At 33.8% G+C, this 26,256-nt stretch overlaps 1 protein-coding gene, 1 long non-coding RNA gene and 1 pseudogene across 32 annotated transcripts in view; 2 read left to right on the top strand and 1 right to left on the bottom strand.

Annotated features, from left to right (window-relative positions):
- ADGRL2 (adhesion G protein-coupled receptor L2) overlaps positions 1-26,256 on the bottom strand; it is a 631,449-nt gene that overhangs the window by 39,843 nt on the left and 565,350 nt on the right. For 11 of the 31 annotated variants that reach the window (XM_040470770.1, XM_040470771.1, XM_040470749.1 and 8 more), the window contains exons 8-13: positions 15,601-15,710; positions 10,394-10,405; positions 8,667-9,467; positions 1,821-2,114; positions 1,171-1,274; positions 101-286 (exon numbers count right to left, since the gene is read on the bottom strand). In XM_040470770.1, coding sequence (XP_040326704.1) covers positions 101-286; positions 1,171-1,274; positions 1,821-2,114; positions 8,667-9,467; positions 10,394-10,405; positions 15,601-15,710 — 1,507 coding nt within the window. Of the gene's footprint in view, positions 1-100; positions 287-1,170; positions 1,275-1,820; positions 2,115-8,666; positions 9,468-10,393; positions 10,409-15,600; positions 15,711-26,256 lie in introns of all 31 variants that reach the window. The other 20 variants (XM_040470760.1, XM_040470764.1, XM_040470763.1 and 17 more) reach the window with 3 other exon arrangements.
- Positions 11,279-17,846, top strand: LOC121027368 (uncharacterized). Its single transcript, XR_005788687.1, has 3 exons — positions 11,279-11,446; positions 16,888-17,037; positions 17,703-17,846. It is a non-coding gene; the product is annotated as an uncharacterized LOC121027368 (long non-coding RNA).
- Positions 25,790-25,961, top strand: LOC121027941 (uncharacterized; annotated as a pseudogene).

The following is a 26,256-nucleotide window of genomic DNA, read 5'->3' as shown; positions in this document are numbered from 1 at the left end:
AGCATGGGGGGGGGGGGCAGGGGTTTGGCAGTCCAACGCTAGAAGAATGAAGAGCTGCCATATAAAATGTCTGACTAAATAACAGGAAATTCCTACCTACCTTGTTATAACTCCGTCCAGCGGAATCCTTTTCACTAGGTTTCAGTTCCTGCAGCTGTGCATCAAGAATGTCCACCAACTGCTCCATCAATCTCACCGAAGAACTCACATCTCCAGCAAACACTGGCCCTTTGGTATGTTTCGCCAGTTCATTGGCAAGACTAGCAGCGTTTTCTCCACTTCTGATCTGAAATGACAATTTATATTATCTCAGTATGACTTCTTGTTCTGTTTGTGGCTTCTTGTTCTTTTCCCGAGTATCTCTGTTGTGGTGAGAGAAATAGTTGCAAATATGTCAAAATCTGCAACTAATTGAGACCAGTAACTTTCTCTTCATTTCAGATGATTAAAGGTTCTTAAATCCTCAAGACACAAAAGAAATTCTTAACCAGACCTTGAAAAGAAATGAAAAGAAAAGAAGAAAACCAGAAATCCCTTTTTAAAAAAATCTTTTAGATAGCTCTCTCTCAATTTCACTACCACCATTTTAAACAGCTGCTTAAAAATCTGATTTATTTATTCCAAAGATCCAGAAATTTAAACCAGAATGTAATCAGCATGATACTGGGAGGTGTTATCTACCACTTGCTTGCATTTCAGAAAGGTGAATGAGGAAGGAGAAACTAAAATGTCACTGCATTGTACTGTAATATTAAAGTTACTAATGCCTTTTAAAGTCATTTTTATTGATTCTATTATAATCATCTGTGATATAAAGCATAAACATCTGCTTGCATTCTGTGGATTCAGTTGCAAACTTAATGATATTTGATTTATTAGGCCAATGGACTATTTGTCTTACAAACATCAAAAGAAACAGAACAAACTAAATATGAATGAAATTAAGCAAGTATGTATTCATTAAAAAGCTTAACATAGAAAACAGCATGCCCCAAAACATATGTAACTTTGAACAAATAGTTTACAGACAAAACTATGCATAATTTTTTAAATTTTTATACTGAACAAAGAGCAATGAAGCTGGTTTTAACAAACAAAGCTAAATTATTTATGTTAGACGTTAAAGCCCTTAATCACCAATGTGTATCATATTAAAAGGTTCCAACCAACCTTCTGAGCCAGCTGATTTACCCAGTGTGAGGTACAGTTGCTAAGATCGGGGCCCTTAGGGTTCCATGTTCCAGTGGAAACCATGCAGAGATAGGAGGCAGTTCCTACAACAGATGTAGAAAACAACAGTGAAATTGAAACCATTTTTCTGCAGGCATTCGGGAAATCAGCTAGGATGATACTACTCTGCATGTTAAATTTTGAATAAACGCTAATGGAAGTGGTTGACAATAACTGACAAAAAGTAGGGTATAATGCAGATTGTAAACAGTAAATATAAAGTCAGCATTGAAGTATCAGACATTTACAGCAAACAAACAAAAAGCCCTTGATTTTCTTGGGACTCATCCAAAATGATACTCCTAATGAGAAAGGCAGCTGTAAGAAGCCTCACTGGAGTCCATGGGCAAAAAATGCCACACTTGACCCAGGTCTTTAAAAGGGAGAGGTAATTCACAGCCCGACCTTCAATAACTTTTGCAGTTTATGAACCGTTAAGTTGTCTACAGATGTTTTGTTACCAAAGTTAACAAAAATAATAACAGAGGTAGTTATCATCAATGTCTCTCTTTCCTCGAAATCACCTCGGTGTAATTCAGAACCAACTTACTGAATTTAAAAATAGACGTTTGGCATTTTACAAGAAATACCTCTTGTTCCCTTGGGACACGGTCGTTCAACCATCATTCCCCTTTGTGTCTGAGGCCACTTTATCCCCCTCGCGTCTAATGCCTCGCAGAATCTCTCTGGCAGGGGAAAAATATTTGTTACAGGAGGAATTTTGGTTGTAGAAACTGCTGGAGGTGGTTTTGTCCCCTTGCTTCCTTCCTGTGATCCGGCTATGGTTGTGCTCATGGGGCCTTTCTGTGAAGCAGTGCTTGTGGTTGGTACTGTGGTTTTGAACAGCTCAGCTGAAGAAGTTATTGTCACAGCTGTGGTAGGCACTATGGAAAAAAGATGAGTATATTAACCTCAAACACACACTTGCACTCACATACAGGCACACACGGGAACGTGTATAGGCACAAACACAACACAAAACCCCTCCCATCCAGTTACCCCAAGTCCAACGAAATGAGAATTAGTGAGAACGCAAGGTCGGAGAAAGAATAAATCCATTCATTTATGTCAATTTACTCATATCGTTGACTAAGTGATGGTCGTGGAGGCTCTACTATCGGTTTGTCTGTTCGACTCGAATTGTGTTAAGTCTGTATCTCAATGAAATATTTGAGAGTACAATTTAAGTATATTTTATGATGCATCATCCAACAGAAACCGAAGGTCGGTTTTAAATAAAGTTGCGGTGTCCACACCAAATATATTATATGTTAAATGAAACAAAATGGAAAAATTCTTTTTTACATAAATTCATACCCTATAAATAATCAAAGTATCAATAAAAACCTGACAATTATATATAATTAAGACAACAGAAAATTTAAAGTCACCCACTCTACATCTTGCAGGAAAATAAATACTGTGACATCTTTCCACCCAGCAGCCATTCTTGCTTGAGAGAATTTTGAGCATGCCTGATTAGATCCAAACAGAAGATAAGCTTGGCATGCTTGTGCTGTGTTAGTAAGGAAACATCTGAGGCTTCGTTAGGCATATTTACATTTGAAAATGTAGGCAGAAAAAGCAACTCTTCTGGTCACAGGTTACAATGCAATCTCTTATCAAGATAACAGGTTAGATCAAATCATGCCTAATTTGAAAACAACCCTACATTATCTTACCGACTTGAACAAAGAGTATAAAAGGAACCACAGTTACACATTTAGAGTATAAACTTAAAAAGGAAATTATTTTAAAAGGTTGACTTCTAGCATTACTTTCCAACTGTTAAATCCACCAGGTTAAAAAATAATGGAGCTTAATGTTTCCTTCATTAACTACCATTTAATTAGTTTAAACCATGAAAAATCTGTCAGTAAAACTTTAATGTTATCATTTAAAATCTATCAGGGGGCGCCTTGGTGGCTCAGCTGGTTAAGCGTCTGACTTCGGCTCAGGGCCGGATCTCCGGGTCTGTGAGTTCGAGCCTGGCGTCAGGCTCTGTGCCGACAGCTCAGAGCCTGGAGCTTGCTTCGGATTCTGTGTCTCCCTCTCCCTCTGCCCCTCCCGTACCTGTGCTCTGTCTCCCTCTGTCTCTCAAAAATAAAAAAAAAAAATACATTAAATAAAATCTATTAGGTGATCACACTAAAGTTTTATCAACACTTATAGATTACTGTCTCTTAAAACCTTATACATATGATGCTGTAAATTTCAACGATTTGAGTACAGCAAATTAAAAATAACTATTTTTCAAAAATCTTACAAAAGCATTAAGTTATTTTATGCTTTCTCTATAATGTGAGAAACAAACTAGAACTTTAGAACTTAGAAAACAAGTTTATATAATCACTAATATGTTTAATATTTTAAGCTGTGGTCCATAAATATTTATATAATCCTGCTACTACTGACAGAGTTTCCTAAGTTCACCACAAAAAGTAGTGTGCGTTTGCTTTAGTTCTTTAGCAGTGAGATACCTCTTGTTGCCCGTAAATGCATACTGCACACTTTCTACACCTTTTTTCCTTCTTTCGCAAGAGAAATTTCTTAATCATGTGTTTTATTTCCAGGGCATAATTTATTGACCATATGAGAGATGCCTGTGTACATTAGTCAAACATCATGTCTAGCCAGCTGCTGCAGAAACCTATTCAAACCTGTCTATCTTTTCCTGTAAAGCACTTGCCTGACATCTTGTTAAACCTCTGTAATTTTCTTTTGATTACAATGCAGCCAGGCTTTCAGTGCTTTCTCAATTAACATTTGTCAAAAGCATCACAATCTTTTACAGAAGTGTCAAATGACTGCCTCTGAATCAAATCTTAAAGAGTAGTGGGGAATCGGAGCAAAAGGAAAAGGGCAGAGCAAAATGGTTTAGTGCCACACCGTCTTATGTATCTCTTGACACTGCATTAAGTGGTACATATTTAATCACTGAAGTACGAATTAACAATACTGCAATTAGCGATCCGTTACCTAAACATCCAGGGAAGATTCATAAAAACTGAGTCAAGGTAGGTAATAAAATGACCTCTGGTAAATGCACAACATTTCATGCAACATGCAATGTGTTTTTGAGAAAAAAATGTCATACATTTTCACCTTTTCTTCATCAAAAGTTTAAAGGGAATCAACACATTCTTCAAAGATAAATCAATGAAATATTGGGACGTTGTGAAAAACATGAAAGTAAACTTGTATGTGGCAAAATTAAACCCTTCCTAAAGACCATGAGGATCTCTGGAATTTTGCAAGGCTGAAGTTTAGCACCTTCAAGGAAAGCCATTTTTTCTAGTGACAAAGCCACAAATGCAGAGGTTGTTTCTAAAAATTAATATTTCTTCCAGAAGTGAAGACAGGTCCCAACAGGGCATCTGATAATGATAAAAGCCTACACTTATTCAGCATTTATGTACCAGATGCTATGCTAATCACCATTCATGGATCATCAGATCATCTTATTTAATCCTTGCCACAACCCCGTGAAGTAGGCACTATGATTATCTTCCTTTTACAGATGAGAAACTTGAGCCATGGAGAAGGTTAGGCAATTTGTTTAGGGTCACCTGGCTATATTCTTAAATGTTATGATCTTTCCTACATAAAAGATTTTCATAGACTCTCGAAAAGTATGGCACCCCCCCCAAAACATTCTGCCCTTATTTTAGAGCATTTACCTGAGACTTTTCTGTGTAAATCTCTAAAACAAGACAACATGCGGGAAGATAACATAAAATACTAGAGCAACAGATGATAAAAAGTTTCATAATGAAACTGACATGGCAAAAGATTCAAAACTCAAGAATACCCTAAAAATGGTAACAGAAAACACATGGCAACCCACAATAGAATTTTATCTCAAATCTAGTCTGATTTTACAAAGTTCTGTCCCAGAGTTATCAGAGTGTTATGTCAAACACTCAGATTAAATGACTTAGCATTCTGCCTACGCTTATCATTTGAGTATAGAGATGTAGGAACAGTGCTAAGAAAGTGCTAATAAACACACTTAAGAACTACCCATGAAAATTTCAACAAGCACATACAGAATGCTTCAATTTACTATGATGGTGTTTACTAACAACAGCATCCATTTATGTTACGGGTAGCACTTCCCTCATCCAGGTCCAAGAACCCACTCACTGTTCACTGAATAAACTCCAGTTATTACAGTGAGTCCATGGCCTGGAAAGACAAAACTGTGTATTCATTAAATTTACTTTTATTCAATGTCTAAAAATAATGATCATCTTTTATTGAGCAGTCATGATCAGTGGAAAGAGGTTTCAAGAAATATGGATTCTTGAATCCACTTCCTAAATAAATCAACCTATTTCTGTTGATAACATTTTCTTCTATTATTGAAGTGTCATACTTCAAAATTACTCCAAGACAAATATTCAGGAACTTTCAAAACCCAAGACATTGTGTTTTTTCCATAATATTTGAAATATCAAATTTGCAGACAAAGTAAATAGAAAGCAATTCAGATTAAGAAATATAAAAGAGTTTATAAAAAAAGAACTGAAAAAGTTTTTCCTAAGCCCACTCTAGAGAGGGAGAAGGTGAAAAGAAAAACAGACTTAGTTTAGAGAAATGGAGTGAATGAACTATGCAGAGATCACATAAGGTTAAAAATTCAAAGAAAAAAAAAAGATGTATTTGAAAACCATGATTAGGGTAAAGAAATAATATACTTGCCCTGTTAGGAATAAAAAGGCTTGGGTTTATAAATGGGGAAAAGTATTGAAGTTAATACACTATGCAACAGTCCACAACAAAAAATGAAAGGAGTGGTAATTTTACCATTTTATATACCAATGTATATACACCTTGGTAACACACATGGTTAAGCAAAGCCAGTACACAAGACTCTGAATTACAGCCAAACCAGTCAATCATTGCTTTATGACAGCTGAAGACCTGAATTCTCTGATTGCTTTGTCCTATCAGTTTTGTGGATCTTGCTTCTTAAAAGCTGACAGTAGCTTATTGATTTGACCTAAATTGATGGGCCAGAATAGTTCTACAAGGCCCCATCTCCATGCATATAGATATCAGCACACATCTTGGATGAGAGAGACAGGAGTCTCTAAAAGCATATGAAGATAAATTATAAGAAAGAGAGAAGAGAATATGGTTCCAACAGCAGCAAGAGAAATTTAGGTCATATAAAACTTTTTTTACCATTAAGGGCTTAATAAGGGGTCAATATGAATTCTCACTTTCCAGGAGTATTTAAGAATGGCTAAATATACTGGATAACAAAACACAGTTGTAGGAACACAACTACCAAATATGCCAAGTTTCTCATTTTCAAAGCAGATAACCGCTCTTTCCAAAAATATCTAAATTATCACAGACTTTTTCATCTGAAATGGATCAAATTATTTACCAGAAAATAAGCCACATGACATTATTATTCATCTTATATTGTGTGACCAGTGGACAGGGCAATGATTCTTTGTTGAATTGAACCTGTAACTCAATTTATTCACAACCCTTCAGTTGTTGCCTGACTATGAATTTGCATTTCTAAAAGTATTTATTTCTTTTTTTCCTAATAGAGGGGAAGAGATTTTTTGCTGCCCAAAACAAATTTAACAGCTGTGAGAGTAATACAGGTTACAAAAAAGATTAACACAAGGATCAATACACAATGTCAAATTTTGTCAATTTCTGAAGTTTGCCTTTAACAAACCTATAGGGTAAAGAAGAAGGATGGTAACTAGACAGTTGAGATACAGGAAACATCCCAAATTACTGGTCCTATGGGAAAAAAGATATGTCTAAATTTAAAAGTAAATGATTCTATATTATCAATAAAAATTTTTATGCCTCAAAGATTTAATTGCTGAAAATTTAACAACAGACATTACCACTGTAATTTTAAGCTAAAAAATTTCAGACGTACATGAATTAGAGTAACAATATGCTATTATTCTCTTTTTAAGCAAAAATTACGTATTTTTGGCATACTAGAAAGACTCGAATGAGAATTTCAACTATAAAAAGCTGTGGCTTCTGTTCTTAGGTCCTGACCCTATTAGAATATTTAGAACTCAGTAATAACATATCTTAAAAATATGTATAACGTCGGGGCGCCTGGGTGGCTCAGTCGGTTGGGCGGCCGACTTCGGCTCGGGTCATGATCTCGCGGTCCGTGGGTTCGAGCCCCGCGTCGGGCTCTGTGCTGACAGCTCAGAGCCTGGAGCCTGTTTCGGATTCTGTGTCTCCCTCTCTCTGACCCTCCCCCATTCATGCTTTGTCTCTCTCTCTCTCAAAAATAAATAAACGTTAAAAAAAAAATTAAAAAAAATGTATACATACATGTAATTATGTTTAAGTCTGTGGATGTGTATGTATTGCTTTAACAGAAAAAGATACTAATTTCTTTTCCACCTTGTTGAAGAGACTGATTTAATCATGTCAAAGTTCCAAAGAACTTTCTGGTTCCTCAAATTTTGAAGTAACTCAGTAATTTGAACATTCCAATTAACTAGGTAAATTGAAATATTCAGCTTTAAAACACAAATGCTATTGTTCAAATAGAAAAGATATAATGCAAGCTTTATAGCAATATATGAATCAGTTACTTTATCATGAGTATGAGGTAATCTGGTTTTAATGAAATATTCATTTAATTTACCCTCAAAAATTGTTTTCCACAGAACTGAATATAATTGACAACTAAAGTGTATTTCCAAAGATTTTACACTACTTTCTAAAGTAATGATCCTCCATAAAGTACCTAAAGAGAACACAAATTGAAAACGTTAGCTTATCCATCTTCATAAATCATCACTTGGGATCATTTAATGCTTAGTCGATGTGTGACAGTTGAAGTCACAGAAATATTTACTTAAAACCATCACTAATTTATCAGGAAATAAAAATGTGTGATTCTACTAGGAAGATGTTGGATGACTCCCTTTCCTACCCAGATAGCAGACACCACAACTTCAGAACACTTATGCCTGACATTGTACATCAAGCCTGACAATTCTCCTGGGATTTCCTAACACACATTTCCCTTAACCACCGGCGCCAAGAAGTTAAAAGGTCTGCACATAGATTGTAATCAATTCAGAAGTCAGGTAGGAATAGGAAAAGAAAAACAAAAAAAAACACAAAGCTAACAGGTGCGTAGCTGGTATTACATTCTTAGCAATGCAAAACAAAACCGACTAATGATGTTACAATTTTTTGAAGTCAACATTTAAATGAAAAAATTCAAAGAAAGAAAATGGGCCAAAAAAAGGGTAAAATGTACACACTACGTGCCAACATGAAATACCACGACATCATCCTTTGAGCTTTAACCATGAAAAGGGGAAGAAAACGGACAGGAAAAAAAAACACAAAAAACCTCTGAGTCTTTTAAAAGTAAGCTATTCATAAAGACATGAGCATTAGCAAGCAAACGTTCTTACCTTGGGCAGGATCCGGTGGACCAAACTCCAGAGAATATCGTAAAATGAAGTTATTGTTCCACACGTAGAGTTGGTTATCTCTAGGATTGTAATCCACTGCAGCAATATACTGGTATTGGTTGGGGAAAGGAACATCTACATACTCTCCTCGGTTTAATCGGGTATTGTAAATGTAATCAATTGCATTCTTGCCTGTTTCACTCTCATTGTCTTGATAAACTGACCTGACCACATAGAGGACTCCGCAGATCATAAAAGCATTTGATGCAGCACGTTTGTCATACACAGTCTCCCACGTTGCTTCAAATCGAAGAGTATATGGATTTAGTTGGCTAATAACTATCATTCCATTGTTCTGTTCAGTGGCATAAATGACCCATAAGCCATTTTCATCAACTGCTAGGTCGATATCAGTCTTTCCTCCCCATCTATATGGTGAGGTATCATGATAGTTGGCATAGTTAATTATGGCCTCTCCACTCTTAATTCTAGTCCTCAAGTCAAATTTCACAATATTCCTTGTTCTCTCTTTGTTAAAGAAGACAGCACCATCATATACTACAAATCCAGTACCATCTACTCGATTTGGAAGTTTATATGTTGTTGTTTGGCGACTGTTTTGGAAATCTTCTAAAGAAGCATATTCTATTAAAGTATCGGTACGATAGGGAGTCCAGGGCATGAAATAAATTTTATCTGCAGCCTGAAGAGGGTCCTTGCACCAAGCACCTGCCTTTTGTTCAGCTTCATATATACATGGTGAATCCACAATTGCTTTCAAGGTCCCAGGGCACACAAAAACTAACAGTCACAGAGAAAAGACAACAATTAAGCCAAGTTAAAAAATTAAACAGGCAAACACAAGTTTTAATGATCATAAATGAAAAGAGAAAAAAATTTGTTTTATTAACATTTGATTTTTTTGTAATTTATACTTAATACAAGTACCACCTTTCCTTCTTCAAGTTACCATAATCAATGTACCAGCATACAAAGTGGCTGGGGTTTGTTTTCGTAAGGGCAAACCTAAGTTTAAGATCATTCACAGCTAAGTTGACAATGTGCACTTTTGCTATGTGTTTTCAAGCTTTTGATTTGGTAATTTACACTTTAAAACTTTTAAGCTTTGTGCATAGCAGTGTACAAAATATTTAGTCCCAGCTTTGTACCCTCCTTCCCCTAGCACACTTATAAACCCTCAAAAAGCAAAACACCAAAATAAAGCAAATAAAACAAAAACCCGATGTGAAGGTTTATTTAGAACTTTTATAAAGTTAGACTGAAAACAAAGGTTCTTCAATTGAAGAAACATAAATATTCGGAAAATGTAATTAGGAACAGAGAAAAGTAAATACAAGAAAAGCAGAGATGAAACGACCAGGAGACCCTGGAACCATGGCATGCTATGGAGAGGGTTCTGGAAGCCAGGCAGGATGACACTTTAATAATAAAATATCCAAAGGTGTCAGAAAAAGAGATAAAGGGTGAAAAAGAAACACAGAATGGAGGAGCAGCTCCCCCTGGCCGACTTCAGAATTTTTACCCCATCACCAGATTTAGCAGTCATATAATTTCACTGTAAACAGTCGACTTCTTTATGAGGTGCATTTATGAGATCCTGCTGATTACTTTAATGTCAGGAGTATTGTGGGGAGAGGGAAGGGAGGAGGTAACATCCATAAGGCACATAACAGGGAGCTGGGGTTCAGAATGTATACGTTATTTACCTTTTTGCTCCACTTCTATTTTAAGCATCGGAAGAGAAACAAAAAAAAAGTGCAAGGAAAAAAGAAAAAAGATTAAAATAAATTGACTATTAGTCTAAGACTGAATTCGTAATAGATGCTAAATATAGGAAGAATAAGAGCTGTACTACTTTGGATAAAGAGAAACACACAACAGGAAAACCTAGCAGGAGAAAGATTCTAAAGTTACATAAAAGAACATGGATCAATCATTTTAGTAGATTAAGGAGGCAATACAAATATGTTGGCATGTTGTTTCACTTAGGGTACCTGAATAAATAATGAAACTCTTCACTAATGCATGGTATATATACTCTTGCCTTTCCAAGTCGCTCAGCATTTTTACCAAGTTTTACTGTATCTATGTATGCTACAGGCACAAATGCATGCAAAGGTATATCATCCCCATCTATCATATGAACTCATTATTAAATTGATAAAAACAGGTAAGCATAACAACAGGAAAATATATTTATAAAAATAACTCAATTGTGGAGCTTAGGTCTGATTTAAAGAATACTGATATGGTTATATTTTAACATTCTTTTCTAAGATATTTATGTAAGAAGAAATATATATAATTATGTATCTTAGTACATTTCATTTTTTTAATCTTTCATTTCTAGAAAAATCCATTTTAATTATAAGGAAAAAATGCCTCCTTTTTGGAATAAATATATCTCTCCTGCTACCCCAATAAGGATTTTTAAGGGTGGGGTAACATCGTACCTTTCTTCCCCATTAAGAATTAGTAAATTTACTTATTTAAATTTTTGTATGTTTTATATTATTAAATTCTCTATATCACATATCTCAAACTTGTAGTATTAAGTCTATTTTTTAAAAAAGTAAGCAAAATACATACAAGGAAAAAGCAAGCAGAGTAGGCAAGGAGAAAAAGGAAGAAAGAATTATGGTTAGCTTATTATGACATCGTCTACCATCATCAATTTACACAGAAAGCAAGCTAGCATGCAGCGACAATCATACCGAGCATTCAAAGCAAATACCTTGACTCCACAGACCCCATAAAAGGTAAATGCTTTCATAAAACAAACCTGATTAGTACAGTTATATGAGAAAAAAAAAATCCTCCCTCCAAGAAGTCTAAAGAAACGGATTATACAGTTAGGAAGGTTGCTATGTAAGATTCTTCCTGGTAAATAGAATTGTAATAATAACAACCCATAAAACACTATTTTAGACTGTATGTAGGCCTTGAAGTATGTTGCCTGAATTTCATAAAGTGACCAGATTAATGTCTGTGATTCTCCCTCTTTCCTTATTAAAATGCGTTAGGGTGTGCTAATACTCTATCTCCAAATTGATTATTCAAAGATACTGTAGTTGCACATTTCATTAAGATGTCTTAGCTTGATTAATCTTTAAAAATTATAATAATTCATCAAGATTAAATACTGACCTCCTGAAATACCTCAGGGGAAAATATCACACAAATATTTTTGCCATAGGAATAGCATATAACCTTTTGCATTACGCTACCACCTTCCCATCTGACTTGGGTCTACTTAACCACTTTCAGGAAACATACTTGCTCTACCATGTGTAATTCTGACTATATCAGGTAAAAGTAAGTTCAGTGTTACTGATACGAAACAGTTCTTTTTTTATAAACCACTAGTTCTAAACTTACTCCTCAAGGAAGAGCAATCTTATACCTGCTTAGAATCAATAACGGAAGGGCGTCGTGGGAAAATGAGCATAAGAGAAATCATTAGTGTTGTGACTTCTCAGTCTATATTTATATACAGATCTGTATTCTTTTTTTGAGGAAAGGATGATTTTACTGAGTAAATCAAGTAAATGTAAAGGATGGGAATAATACATTTTAAAATATGTTACATATTTAGAACAGAACTTAAAACAAGTTCAATAAAGAATTTATAAAGTATATTTGTTTTCTATAAATTGAAAATGGCCAGGCTTTATCATGTAATACACTAAAATGACAGTGCATTACTTAGCAAAATATTAAATAGGGAATTCTTCCTTTGTGATTTAACTGATATCACATATTAAAGAGAATAAAATGTAGATAAATTGTACATAATTTATAGTTCTGATGAAAACAGAAGTAACACCCAAATGTAAAAATGATCTAAAAACTTTTGATGATTGATGAGTCACATAAGATATGGGTATTGAAAACAAAAGTCTTTATATTATGATTTTTATGAAAACTCAAAGGACAGATAGATATCTGTCAAACAAGCCCAAACTCCATCAACCCAGAAGAATATAAAAATACAATAAAATTAATAAAATCAGCATTCTTCTTCACATGCCAAATGTATATTGCAACTTGTCTTACAGGACTGAATGAATTAATTCATAACAATACATTTACTATTCTATAGACCAAACATAAATACATGACCCACTAACATCAGTGGAGGACAACTACATGGATATGCAAGACACAAAATTGACCCAAACAAACTTAAGCCTACATACTCTGTACCTGAAGTGACACACTATTTCATTTTGAATAATCTCACACTTATTCACGAAAAATATTTAATCAATAGTAATGGTCATTCTAATGAAGAAAACATAGCTAAAATTATGGCATAACTTGTATAATTTGATGACAATTTGAAAAAGAGGGCACAAAAACTGAAGCCAAATCTTGACTGTAAAATATGAAAGTATAATAATTATTCTCTTTTATCCTACAAGATCCTTAAGACTTCCTTTAAACACACATATATTCAATTACTAACATTTCTGTTAGCGATAAAAGATACTCTGGATACACACATTTTTGACACGGGCATTATCTGGGCAGGTGTAAATGTCACATATTATATTACATGTGCCTGTCCATAATAAAGAGTAAAACAAACAATAGCATTTCTAATAAACTCTGTTAAGTAAATTCATTTTAAGATTTTCAAAAATCATGGGAAATTTTTGGACATTTTTTAAAAAGGAGGATATAGTTTCAGATGTATGAATTCCTAGAGAATTTGCTTTGGATAGAAACTGGCATGAAGCCAGGTGGTAAATGACATATAATAATTATGTTATAGTGACAATTTTTATCAGCTATACAAAGTTTAAGAAGGGTATGCAAATGATACGACGCACGAAAACACTATTAAAACAAGGGGAAAGGGAAAAATAAAAGTGTAAGAGATGGCTATGACAGAAGCATAAAGAAACAAAATGAGAGGAAAATGGGGAAAAGAGGTAAGGAAAAACACGATCCTACCTAAGATCAAAACAATCTAAAAAGATCTTTTGCATTAAATTTTAATATTAGTGAAAACCATGCAATTTATAGTGTGTCACAACTGTACAGTATATAGGAATTATAATTCTATTTGTTCACATGGCATAATTTGAAAAAAAAAAAAAGCCAGACTTATTTCTGATTCGTGCAAACATCTAGAAAGATAACAGCAAATTAATTACTGGGTTTTTTGTTGTTTTTTTTTAAGGACAAAAACTAAAAAGAACAAATACTTCTCTGAGTATAGCTATTTGCAAGTTTAGTGCACAATATACAACACTTCTGGAGAACTGAAAAAGTAAAATTTTGAAAGTTAGATGTTCCAGAAGATATCCACATTTTTCTTTCTTAAACAGAGCAAGAAATAACTTAAGAGTCTGAAAATAATATTTGCTTAACACTGTTCTTGGTCTATAGACTAGGTTACAGGAACTGGCTCCAGAAAGACAATTCTTGGCAGCTCTGACTGATTCCACTGTTTGGGAATGGATGCTGTATTCCTTTTCTAATTTGAGGACAGAAACCATGATAAATTCAAATGAAAGCAACTTTACGGAACAAAATTTTGGTTAGCTCAAAAGAATACAGTATTCCTCTAGTGGCACAGGAGAATGATTATGTAAGCCACCAACACTACACATAAGAGAAATGGTATAAAGATCAGTGCACTCAGTAGGCTTCCAATCCTACAAATGGTATAGAAAATACTGAAAACATAAAAAGCATCCATTTCACAGTAACACAGGAACACAGAGCAGGGATGAAAAGAAAAGATAATCTGTGTTTGGCCTTTAACTGATACCCACAAAAAGCCAATTTATCAAAACTGTGGGCAGAGGAAAAAGAGACCGCGCCTTCACAGGATGTGTAAGAAAGTATTACTACCATATTGGACATCCTATATCCATCTGAATTCAGCCCTCTGGTTTTAGAAATATTGATAGTTTGGACATATAAATCTATCAGAACTAGTGATCTAGTTGTTGAGGTTCTGGAAAAAGCAATTTCATTATTTAGTTTAAATCTTGTTTTTTAAGGAGAGCAGTGTATAAAACTATCACAAATCAATAAAACTGCTGTTAAAGAACTCTCAATTCAAATGCCTATGAATTAAGGTGACAGACACCTCTTGTTTTCCAGTAACGAAGACAAGAACACTATCAAACAAACTAGCCTATGAAAATTAGGTAGTATACTGAAACTTTTAGTTGTCTAAAGTGCTTTTTTCTATTGAAAGTAAAGAATACAATTTATCAGTATGAATTCTGAAATTAGGAGAACTACACAGAATTAGAGCATTAGCTAAAGACTATTTATGAAATTTCCAACTAAATTTTAAATGTCCCTCTACAGGATCTAATGGATGTTGTCAAATTAAAAATGGAAGTATAATCAAGGCTTTGTTATGTCTATTTTATTTCCTGTTAAGATTTCAACACAATCTGGTAAAGAAATGCTCCTATAAGGACAAGGAAACAAAACAGGAAAGCACTTGCCTCAGTTACTACAATGGTAGCTTTTACCAGGCACTAAAGTTACCACGACAGCAGGTAGCCATTCAAGTAGCTCACGATTAAAACCAAAGTCAATTCCTTCTTTAGAAAACTGTGAGCCAAACCAATTTGTCAGCAACTGGTATTGGGCAAAAGTACAGATTTCTATCTGCCCTACTGAATAGCTAATTCAAGTTTGTTTTCTGGAAAAACACTAGTCTTAAAAGCCAAACACTTAAGAACACAGACAGACACTTGGCCAGCATCACACTATGGCTTCCTTCCACACTTCATGAAGCTAATTGGAGGCCCGAGTCTGTTAGTGCTCTGCATGCATAATGGTTTTGTAGGCCATAAACATATGCTTCTTTCACATGTGTAGTCTTTCAGCATCAACGAGGAATGCTAGAGAAAGTGAAAACTACAAACTTCATACTTACTGTAAGGGACACATTCATACTGGACTTCAAGATATTTGTATGTTCCAGGACATGGATCAGGAAATACATCTGACCCAGTAACTACTATACACTGTGTTCTATTGTTGCACCTGGAAAACAAAACAAATCAAATTTGTGTAACATAATCACTGACTTGTTTGTTTTTAATAAAGAAATCTAATAAAGAACTGATCCACATTTTCTTTAAGCAACTAGTACCATAAAACAACAAAAAAAAATCAACTGATACTAGGTTGCTCTACATTATTTTAAATAAAGAGCTATAAAAATCATATTTTTCTTTTTGTTGTAATATTTCTATACCATGGGCCACACTAAATTTTAACTCAAAGTAAAAAGGAAGCAACTAACAGTTCTCTATTATTCTATTACACATTTAATTGGAATTTTTAGCCTATTAAACATATACTAAAAAAAAAACTTAACAGTACAGTTGTCATATTTAAAAATTAAAATAACAATTAAAAATGATACCATGAACAGAAACAGAGTCATAAACTGAATAGCTTGAAAGTAAGTTTTGAGAACATATTGAAACAAAGAAGGAGCCAGGTTTTTAAGTTTATTCTCTCAATCGGTTTTGTGATAAGTTTTGTATTCCAGGCACTTTCTACATTCTTCCATACCAGATCCCAAGTTCATAGAGCACACCTTCCATGCTCTGGCTTGATATATGACAGGGCACATTTGAAGCAGTTAGCACAGTGCCTGGCACATACTGTGTCTAAGACTGTTGTGACTCTTGTTTCGTTCACAGACCACAATGCGCTCACACTAAATATGGCATCACCATGCACCTAGATTCTTCTAAATTAATGCTCTCTGAAATGAAACATGGAAGAGAATGGCACTAACATGATGTCTATCATGCCCTATTTATTACTATTGGAAGTATTCTATTTCTGTGTTGTGAATTCATGGAGAGTATTAGGATTAAGGTAGAATTTCAGGCAAGATGATATTCATTTGAGTTCTATAAATTTCTCAAAATGTTCTTTTTATAAGCTTTATAAAGGCAGGAACTATTCCCCTTTATAATTTGACTTGATTACAACTCAACACAATGTAATGTTTGCATGGTTTTATTATATTTTCTGATAGTACCTAAATTAAGAAGGCCAAGCAAGCAGAACAAGAGCATTATAACAAAATTTATTCAACAATTTGAATATCAGATATTCTACAGTGCATAAAATAACCAGACTATAAAATGGCAAGTAAAGAATGAAAAAGCGGCTCAGTTGTTTTGTTTGTTTTTTTTGTTAGCATGACAACTAACTAAAGGACAGCAGAAGAAGAACTGCATTAAAAGGGATAGGTATGTTAAGTCAGGCACCTTGGAGCCATCTCAACTCAAACCAGGTGGATTCATCCTGAAGAGCAGCAAGACCTGAAAACTTCTACAGGACCAAACAGGTACATTTATAGGTCAAGGTATATACAATAAACTTCAAACAAAAGTCTTAAATATTACATAAACTGTAATATTACTTGTACAGATACAAATGATAACTTTTACCACAATTAATCTAGAATACTGTATGCCATATATTTTTTTTTAATTTTTTTTTTAACGTTTATTTATTATTTTTGGGACAGAGAGAGACAGAGCATGAACGGGGGAGGGGCAGAGAGAGAGGGAGACACAGAATCGGAAACAGGCTCCAGGCTCTGAGCCATCAGCCCAGAGCCCGACGCGGGGCTCGAACTCACGGACCCCGAGATCGTGACCTGGCTGAAGTCGGACGCTTAACCGACTGCGCCACCCAGGCGCCCCTGCCATATATTTTTTAAACTATACCATATAAAATAATTTTCAAAAGCGTGGACAATGTAAGTGGTGCAGTGTCACATTCTTAGGCAACATCATGTTTTACTCTTGTTATCTGTATTTCTCTTCAATTGGTTCAGTCATTTGAAGAAACGTGTCAATGATTCTCCACTAGTGTAAATGAATTATTTTAACATGAATCACAGAACCAATTATATATCTTAAAATTTTAAACAGCAGATGAATTTTAGATTCCTCAATAGATCAGTATCTAATAGTTCAACTAATGGTTCATTTTCCTCTTTCTTAGATTTTACAACAATCAAGTTCACCACTTTGTTCAAGATCAAGTTTCTTGATCTTCCAGGATCAAGAGACTCAACCACTACCTGTCCTTATCAAAAACTAAAGTGCTTTTATTTCCTTCCTTATATTTATTCATACCTGCAAGGACCCCCCTTTATCTCATTCCCACACCTTTAAGAAACAAACAAATCCAAACCCCTATGGGTTAGACTTCTCTTTTCTATATTCCCTTGGTATACATTTTATAGCCACTCAACAAAATCCTGCCATGTTTTTGGGTAAACATGGTTAAAGTAAGGGGACTGTACTCAAGGATGAAATGGACCAAGAGTGTGAAGGATTTTGGACCAAGTTTGTGAAGGAGGATATAGCTCAAAGGGTTTGGGAATTTATCTCATTTTTCAAAAATAAAGATGACATTGATAATTATCCATTTTTCCCCAGATGATCAGATAAGTATGACTGCAATATGAAACCAAAAATATCTTTATTTCATATTTTTCAATGTCACAGGATGTTTGCAAGAAGTATATAAAGGACAAGTATTTCTGCTTCCATTACATTTTGTTTAAAAGAGACCAACACTGGGCGCCTGGGTGGCACAGTCGGTTAAGCGTCCGACTTCAGCCAGGTCACGATCTCACAGTCCGTGGGTTCGAGCCCCGCGTCAGGCTCTAGGCTGATGGCTCAGAGCCTGGAGCCTGTTTCTGATTCTGTGTCTCCCTCTCTCTCTGCCCCTCCCCCATTCATGCTCTGTCTCTCTCTGTCCCAAAAATAAATAAACGTTGAAAAAAAATTTTTTTTTAAAATAAAAGAGACCAACACCATACAATGAAAAATAATTGCTCATATTTACTTTTTCAGATCTTTTTGTGCATTAGTTACCTGACCACAGCTATAAGTTCAAATTAATGTCAAAAGCAATTACCATAATTTATATCAACCACATTTTAATTTCTTTTAATAATCACATTGTACAAAAACACTTACTTTAAGACAGAAAAAAGTGTTATAGAGCCATATTTGTAAGTAAAATTGAAGGTAAGGAGGCTTAATGGAATTCTTGCAAATAAAATTATATACATTTATAAAATTCATAGTTTCCCATGATGTCAAAAATGTTTCTTTTATACATCAGGAGTACTAGAAATTAATCTTGAGAAAAAGTGAAATTTAGGGGCTAAAACAGTAAAGTGTTAGCAAGAAGAGGAACACAACTGTAAGAAGTATAAAACTATCAGATTTGCATACCGGTATCTTGCCTCATGGCCAAAAAAAAAATACTGAAGCTTTCAGAGGACCAACTGATGGAAATAAAATACCACTATGTACATTCATTTGTGAATGAAGCGAGAGCCTTAAGTTTCCAAATTCAGTAAGTTTGGGGACACAAGAGGAAAGAAAATTCCAATGTGAGCTGTTAGGACTCAGAAAAATCTGAAAACTCCTTAACCAGTCAGTATATTGTTAGTAAGATTGTAAAACTGTAAACTGCTATCATTTAAGAAGATAGGGAAAGAGAAAGCAATTAGCCACAGAAGCAAAGTAAATTCCCACCAACTGCTCTGCTTCAAGTTTTCATTCTAATGAAAATGAAAAGGTACAACTAAGCCAAGAAAAGAAAGGCATTCAGTTGCTTGTATTCTCAGTCCTGGGCATAGTCCCTGCATCATGTTCTCCTTCTTCCCCTACGGAAGAAGACTTATTGGTAAAGGTATGGGTATATTAACCATCACATTATCAGCATATTTTGGTAATACTATGTGGATTCATTATGTTAAAAATGACTTTTCTTACATGTGGAGCGTAAAAATTAAGTATGAATGAGAATAAGGCAGAAGAATAAAGTTTTTTTTTAAATAGGTGGATTTTTAGTTACGACTTGAATACAATTACTGTCATAAAAAATTAATGCTACATATATTTTAAACACTTCAGATTTAAATAACTGATCTTATTTTACTTTATTTTATTTTGTATTTGTAAAGATGCACAGATGAATTAAAATAGTCAAAGCACTGACTTTCAAAATGTGGTCCTTAGACCAGGAGCACCAGCATCAACTGGGAACTTGTTAGAAAAACACGCTCAGGTCCCACCCAAGATCAACAGACTAGGAAACTCCAGAGGCAAATAACTAACCAGCACTCTGTTTTTTAACTAGATCTGCAAATGATTCTGGCATATGAGAACCACTGTGTTAAGACAAGTCAGACTTTGAATAAATATATTTGGAAACTCATGCTTTTTGCTCTATAAATCTTATTAAATTACAAATGAAACAAAATCATTAAGCTATGAGTATAATTTAAGCAGCAAGTTCTTAATAGAGTTTACAGTGCTAAACATGTCTTCTTCTCTTGCTAATTTTAATCAAAAGAATCAAGGGTTTTAGCAGCTGCAATTTTGAGCAAGCAGACTAGTTATTTATCCATAAATTCCTAACATGGAGGGTCTATATTAGTATAATTTCTAAGTACAGGTATACATGACCTGTACACCCATTTTTAACAACTAAAGGCAAGTATAATCTTTTCCTAATATTTGCTAGCCAATGAAAATTTCTAACACTAAATAAATCTGGAAATAAAATTTTTGACAATCTATGAAAAGACACTATGTTTCCTGGAAGGATGTCATTAAGAATGACAACAACAAAAAGATCCACTGTAATCACTGTAAATTTTTCTATATATAACCTTCGACTTCTTTCTCAAAATAAATTTTAATACGTGACTAAACTACAGGAAGACAATATATCATTTTTAGAACTAAAGGGGCATAAAAGCAGCCCTTGCAAATAATAACACCACACAGTAAATAAATGTGGAGGTACAGAAAAAGCACTCTGTCTCAAATTCTAAGCATTTAGTCATTTTTAATATTCTAAGCATACTTCCAAAAATTTCCAGAAGTTGGCATGTATAGACAAAAAGCTAATTTCACTGATGTGAAAAACATCAGTGTTTTGTAACCTCTATCAAAATTTTCACCTATATTAATATTTCTACACATTATTTTAGATTGCAACTTTCTATCATATTGAATATTTTTTCCTCTAATTTTCTTACAAATGTAAAAAGCAAAGTACAACATTCATCCTGAGAACTCCATGTTAACTAAAATAAATCCAGTAATAAATGCTTTATAACATTACCAAATTCAAACACCAGAATAAAAGTATTTTCTTACATTAATATTCATAAAACTTATATTTTAATCATAAACTCATCATCTACCATGAAGAAAATCCTAAATCCTACTTTATAGGTCGTAAAGCTGCTTTTAATGGAGCAAAAACCCTGAATTTTAAAAATCAGTTTAAAATTCATTCCTGCAAGTCTTTCTACTCTAAATGAAAAAAAAAATTCTATTTGGGAATGAAGTCATTTGTACATCTCAAAATCTTAAGAAAATAAACCCGCATGATTTTGGAGATTAATGCTTTATTAGTTTACTTCTCATGCATAAAAGTATGCTGATAGATTTGGTTTTTTTTAAATTTAGAGTGTAACATTTAAAGTCAGTGATATTCTTCAGGTTTGTGCATAATATGTAAGAGAAAAATACAAAGTATCTAGTGAATCTCTTAACCATTACAATTAGCAGATAGTAAAAGTTAAAGTATTAAAACTGTGTATTTTACCTTCCAGATGTAATCAATATTCTCAGACTTCAATATTAACTTTCAAAGCATCCACAATCATTTTTAAAATTAGGATAAACGTTGCCAACAAAAAGGTGTAGTTGATGAAAAGGCATTTTATAAATGTGTATTATCATTAATTTACATACTACTACATGGAAATTACCTTAGAAACTGTCATGCTCAAATTAGCAGTACTTTGAAGAAACATTATCTTTTTTATTTTGGAGATAATAGTGAGTCATCACTAATGAAATATTAATAATGCAAACAAACTATTAATATGTTGCTTTTCCTTAATCTTTTAAAACTGAATGAAAGAGGGCTCAATGCACACATTACTTATAATCTCGGAATAAAGTATAAAAAACAACAATATAGCATATCATTTGACTCTGTTCAGAAGCGGAGTCATTTGCTATTTGGGAAGATTAGTGTTTAGAAGCAGAGGCTTTAGAATCAGAAAAAACCCTGCAATTTAAGTCACAGTTTGTCTGCTTACTTAAACTATGAGTCCGTAAGCAATGTATTAAACCTTTGAGCCTTCTTTAGAAGTTTGTTTTTAAGGATAGATAACACAGGCAAACTCTCTGCACAATGCCTCAACAAATATGAATTACTAACAACAATAAATACATCAATAATAAGTACACTCCTTTCTAGAAGATGGACACAGATTTGCAAACCTTAAAGGGGCAGAATATCTTTTACTGCTCCAGAGTAGTTCCTACACTACACAAATGATTTCCTGTGTACAGCTTTAAAAGCAGGCCCACTATTCATGCAAATTTGTTTCCTTTCCAACTCTAATCTTGAATTGTACAATGCCCAACAAATTGCTTTTACTCTACTTTTGATTATCTTATGCTCATTATTACACTTTACCAAGTGCAAAGTATGGAGAGGAGATTCCATGTGTAATCTATTGTGAGAGGTGTTTTAATCAATAGCCTTGTTCTGCTGATTAAGCAGGGGCTTCTGTTTTGGCAAGATAACATTAGTTTCTCCAGTCATGCTCCAAAAACCATTGGGAATCTTCAGCAGATCATTAGATATGCTACAATAAAGCTTTGGTACACTCTCTTTTCTTCCTTAAATTACTTCTTCACTGTCCCATCATTCCCTGTCTCGATGGCACTGCATTATTATTGCATCTCCCCTGAAACTTGCACTAGAGCTATGTCTCCAGGCCATAGGATGCCATTTTCAATTGAAGCTTCTGCTTGAAAATATAAATTAAGAAAATTTCATTATCTCCTGCCAGGGGCCATTATTCACCACAGTTCTAAGGAAGATTAAAAATGCAAAATCTACCGACTTGAACAAATACTCCAACATTCAACAGAAAAGCTCAGTATATCATGACAGAAACTAAAAATTAATGTTTGCTGAAATTTGGAGTCATCCTCTAGAATCAGTCCAATTCTTTATTGAGCCTATAGGTTCAGGGAAGATTGCTTCAACAATTTCAGTCTCTTCGTGGCATCTGTTACGTTTTAAATTCAATTAGAAAATACTACCAATAACAGCTCTGTTTTCTTTCATGAGCAATCTTCTATCTTAGTTAAAACCGCTCACTTTTTGGAGACAAAATAAATGCTTTCAAGGTACCGGGGCATCATGTGATGACACTCCTTTCCAAAGTGCCATGTATAAGCAGAACATTCACTAGAGCACACTGGAAGGGTTTAAACCACATCCACATGGGAGATTATTTCTTTTAAATGAATACAACACCTACAGTTGAATTACTGCAACTAAATCCATTCTCTCATTAAAAAAACAGAGTCTCAATTACTAAAAGAAACCCATTATCTTATGTCTGTAAGTAAACTTTATTCTCCTCAAATACACAAGAGTAAAAAAATCTAGAAATGTTACTATGTTTCTACAAAGGGCAAAAAATAAAAAGAAACAAAAGAAAAAGGACACTATCAGCCTATACATTTTCTCTGTAGGTGATTATATGCCTGGCACTTAATAGAAATTCAGTAATTGTTTTTGAATGAATGAAATGATGAATGGTTAGCCTGGCTGTTTCTGCCTGTAAATAAACACAGTTAGTAGAAAATAAATACCACACATCCAGTTTTGCTTCAATCAGATGAACCTGATTCTCAGAGAATTGTGTCAATTTGGACATAATTTTGTTTCATGAAGGCCAATAATACAGCACTTAGGGGATAGACTAAAGGCAGAGGAAGAAAGTACCCTTTAAGCTTCCAAATCACTTCAGTCACTAACAATTCCAAAAGACCAAGGAACGTATAGTACTATAGGCACTAGAACCCCTCTGACCTTTTGAGTCTACATTTAGAATAAATTTTTATGCACATAATATGAACAGGTAAGTTCCAATGCAAACAGATTTACTCAAGAAAACTGACGGGATAAAAAAGGAGTTATGTTCCAAGATATAAGGTGACAATCATTTTCACAAATCAAAGAGGGAAACCAAGTTGAATGTTACATCAAACCTCTTATTTTATTATTGTATACAATGCTCTTTTAGCAGCTAAACTTCTATTATGTAGAGCTAAGGAAAGTGGGCTCGCTCTCTTTAAATATTTATTAATGATGATTTGTGAGCCTAACTAATTGCTAGGTAAACATAACATTAGGAAGCCAAATGGTGTGTAATTATTATGGTAAAAGAAGAGGTGTTCTATAGTAATGTTCCCATTTGTCACATAACTATGTTCTCATAATTTATTTAATAATTTGTGTATTCTAGAAGATTTCTACCCATCACGGTATTTAATTCTTTAAGCATGTTAAAATATTATACTTGAAGCATTACAGAATATGTCTTGTTAGAACTATTTTAAAGTCATCGAGGTAAAGCTAAATTATAGAAATAAAGTTACTACTAGAATCTCTAGGAAAATATGCTTGACTATTAATAGTACTTTCATGGATACATAATTTGGAAAAAATAATTTCTATTCCATTTTGTTCCCTATATGCTGGTGTTCTCAAAATTTTTCAAAACATTCCTGATTTCAAAAAACAACAACAACAACAACAAAACTGCCCCTCTTACTAAACCTGTGCAACTGTATTTGAAAGAAAAAGGTATAGAAAAAGCCAATTTATTAATTGGATAACCAGAAGCAAAAATACAAAATATCTTTCTGTACTATCAATATATAAACATAAACCTATTTGACTAAAAAAGTGTACAGTGTGTAACATAAATAGACAAATAAATACCAGGTAACCCACAGCAAGCCAACAAAAGCTTTGACAGTAAAATCCTGTTTAAGCCCATGTCCAGAATATCGTCATTCCGTTTCTGAGTACGATAAAAACAGGAATAAAATAAAAGTGACACCTTCCACAATCACTTTGTGTCTGAATAAAATACTGTATCAGGAATTATAACCAGAAAGTTTGCATATGTTAATATTTATAGTTAAATTTGCATCTTAGAAACTTAAAAATATTCCTCAAAAATTCCACATTAATTACAAAAATAAGCATTTGAAATGGCAGTGCGGACTTGCTAAAAACAACTTACTATGTTTTAGAAACCTCTGAAATTCCTTGCAGTTTTTACTGGACCTTGGGGTCAGTTTAATGCAAATTAGGCTTGACTCACTCAGAGCCTTATTAATCCAGTGCAAAATCTCTTGTTTGCAGAAATGCACATTCAACATAAATGTGCTTGCTTTTATTAGCAAAATAAGAAGTATTTATTTATAAAGCATGCCACTGAGACTAAGTTTCATTCACAGGGTCATCAGGTCTAACTACTTAATGAAAGGAATAAGATAATTCAAGTGGGGATAAAAACTATAAAATTTTGAAATACTTAAAAAATATCGCTTCTATGTCCAAATTTTCAAGACTACTGCTTTAAATAATTCAAAAATTTATTATGACCTGTATCAATTAAAAGCAATTATTTATAAAAATGTTAACCTACTACAGTTTGCACTTGCAGAAACTATCACATTTTTAACAAGGGAAATGGGAAATCGCTATGGGATGCCCTAGTTAGATTAAATTAGCAAGAAACTTGTTACCAGACCATATAAAAGACACAGCCTAATACGACATGACCTTGCAGAGCCTTGGAGCCAATCTGTGATGTTCTTCCTTCCTATAACCCTTGCTAATTATCTGCAAAGTTGCAGACCCTTTTGTCGTGGGTTATTTTTCTTCAAATTGTGAGGGGATTTTTGGTTTCTAAATATTTAATTAGTCTTGTTATGATATGAGAATTGTTGTACATGGCAAGCATTTCGATTTTCATACTCTATTCCTTCTAATTATCCTCAGATTTAGATTGGTCATCCCAAATCTTTTCCTTTTGTAATTATTTACTTCTTAGAGATCATTCTGTGAAGAAATATTTCCACTCTTATGGCTCTTCTTTTTCACAAATGGCTTTTCTGGTCCGTTAATTACCCGCTCAGAGGATTAGAGTTTGAGATAATGCAATCGCTTCTCGGCCTTTTGGCTAAGATCAAGTGTAGAGTTTGAGATAATGCAAAAGAACCTGCAACTAAAAGGAGTTTTAGAGGACAACAGTGAGTAAACTAGATTTTTGTCATCGCTATTTTAAATTCACCTTAAAGATTACTCCCTTGGTTTGGATAGGATTTTGATAAACAAGAAAATTATGCCATAAATACATTTTTTGTTTCCCAAGATGTTTGATGGGGCATCATTTGGTCAGTATTATAAATCTCTACATATAAAACAAACACGTATCTGGTCTAATTGACAATTAATATAATTTCTGCTTTTACAGACCTCACTTTGATTACAGCACAGCAACAAATGTTCGCAGAACTCCTATACCAATTAAACTGCAAGCAAAGAAATAAAATATTAAGACTCTGATAGCGTGGCTTTAAAAAAATTTCCATTTATGCAAATCTTAAGACTAAACATAACTTTTGCT

Source organism: Herpailurus yagouaroundi, unplaced genomic scaffold (assembly GCF_014898765.1).
Source record: "Herpailurus yagouaroundi ecotype Mexico unplaced genomic scaffold, PumYag 77, whole genome shotgun sequence".
Lineage (NCBI taxonomy): Eukaryota > Metazoa > Chordata > Mammalia > Carnivora > Felidae > Herpailurus > Herpailurus yagouaroundi.
This window is presented reverse-complemented; position numbering and strand designations above follow the sequence as displayed.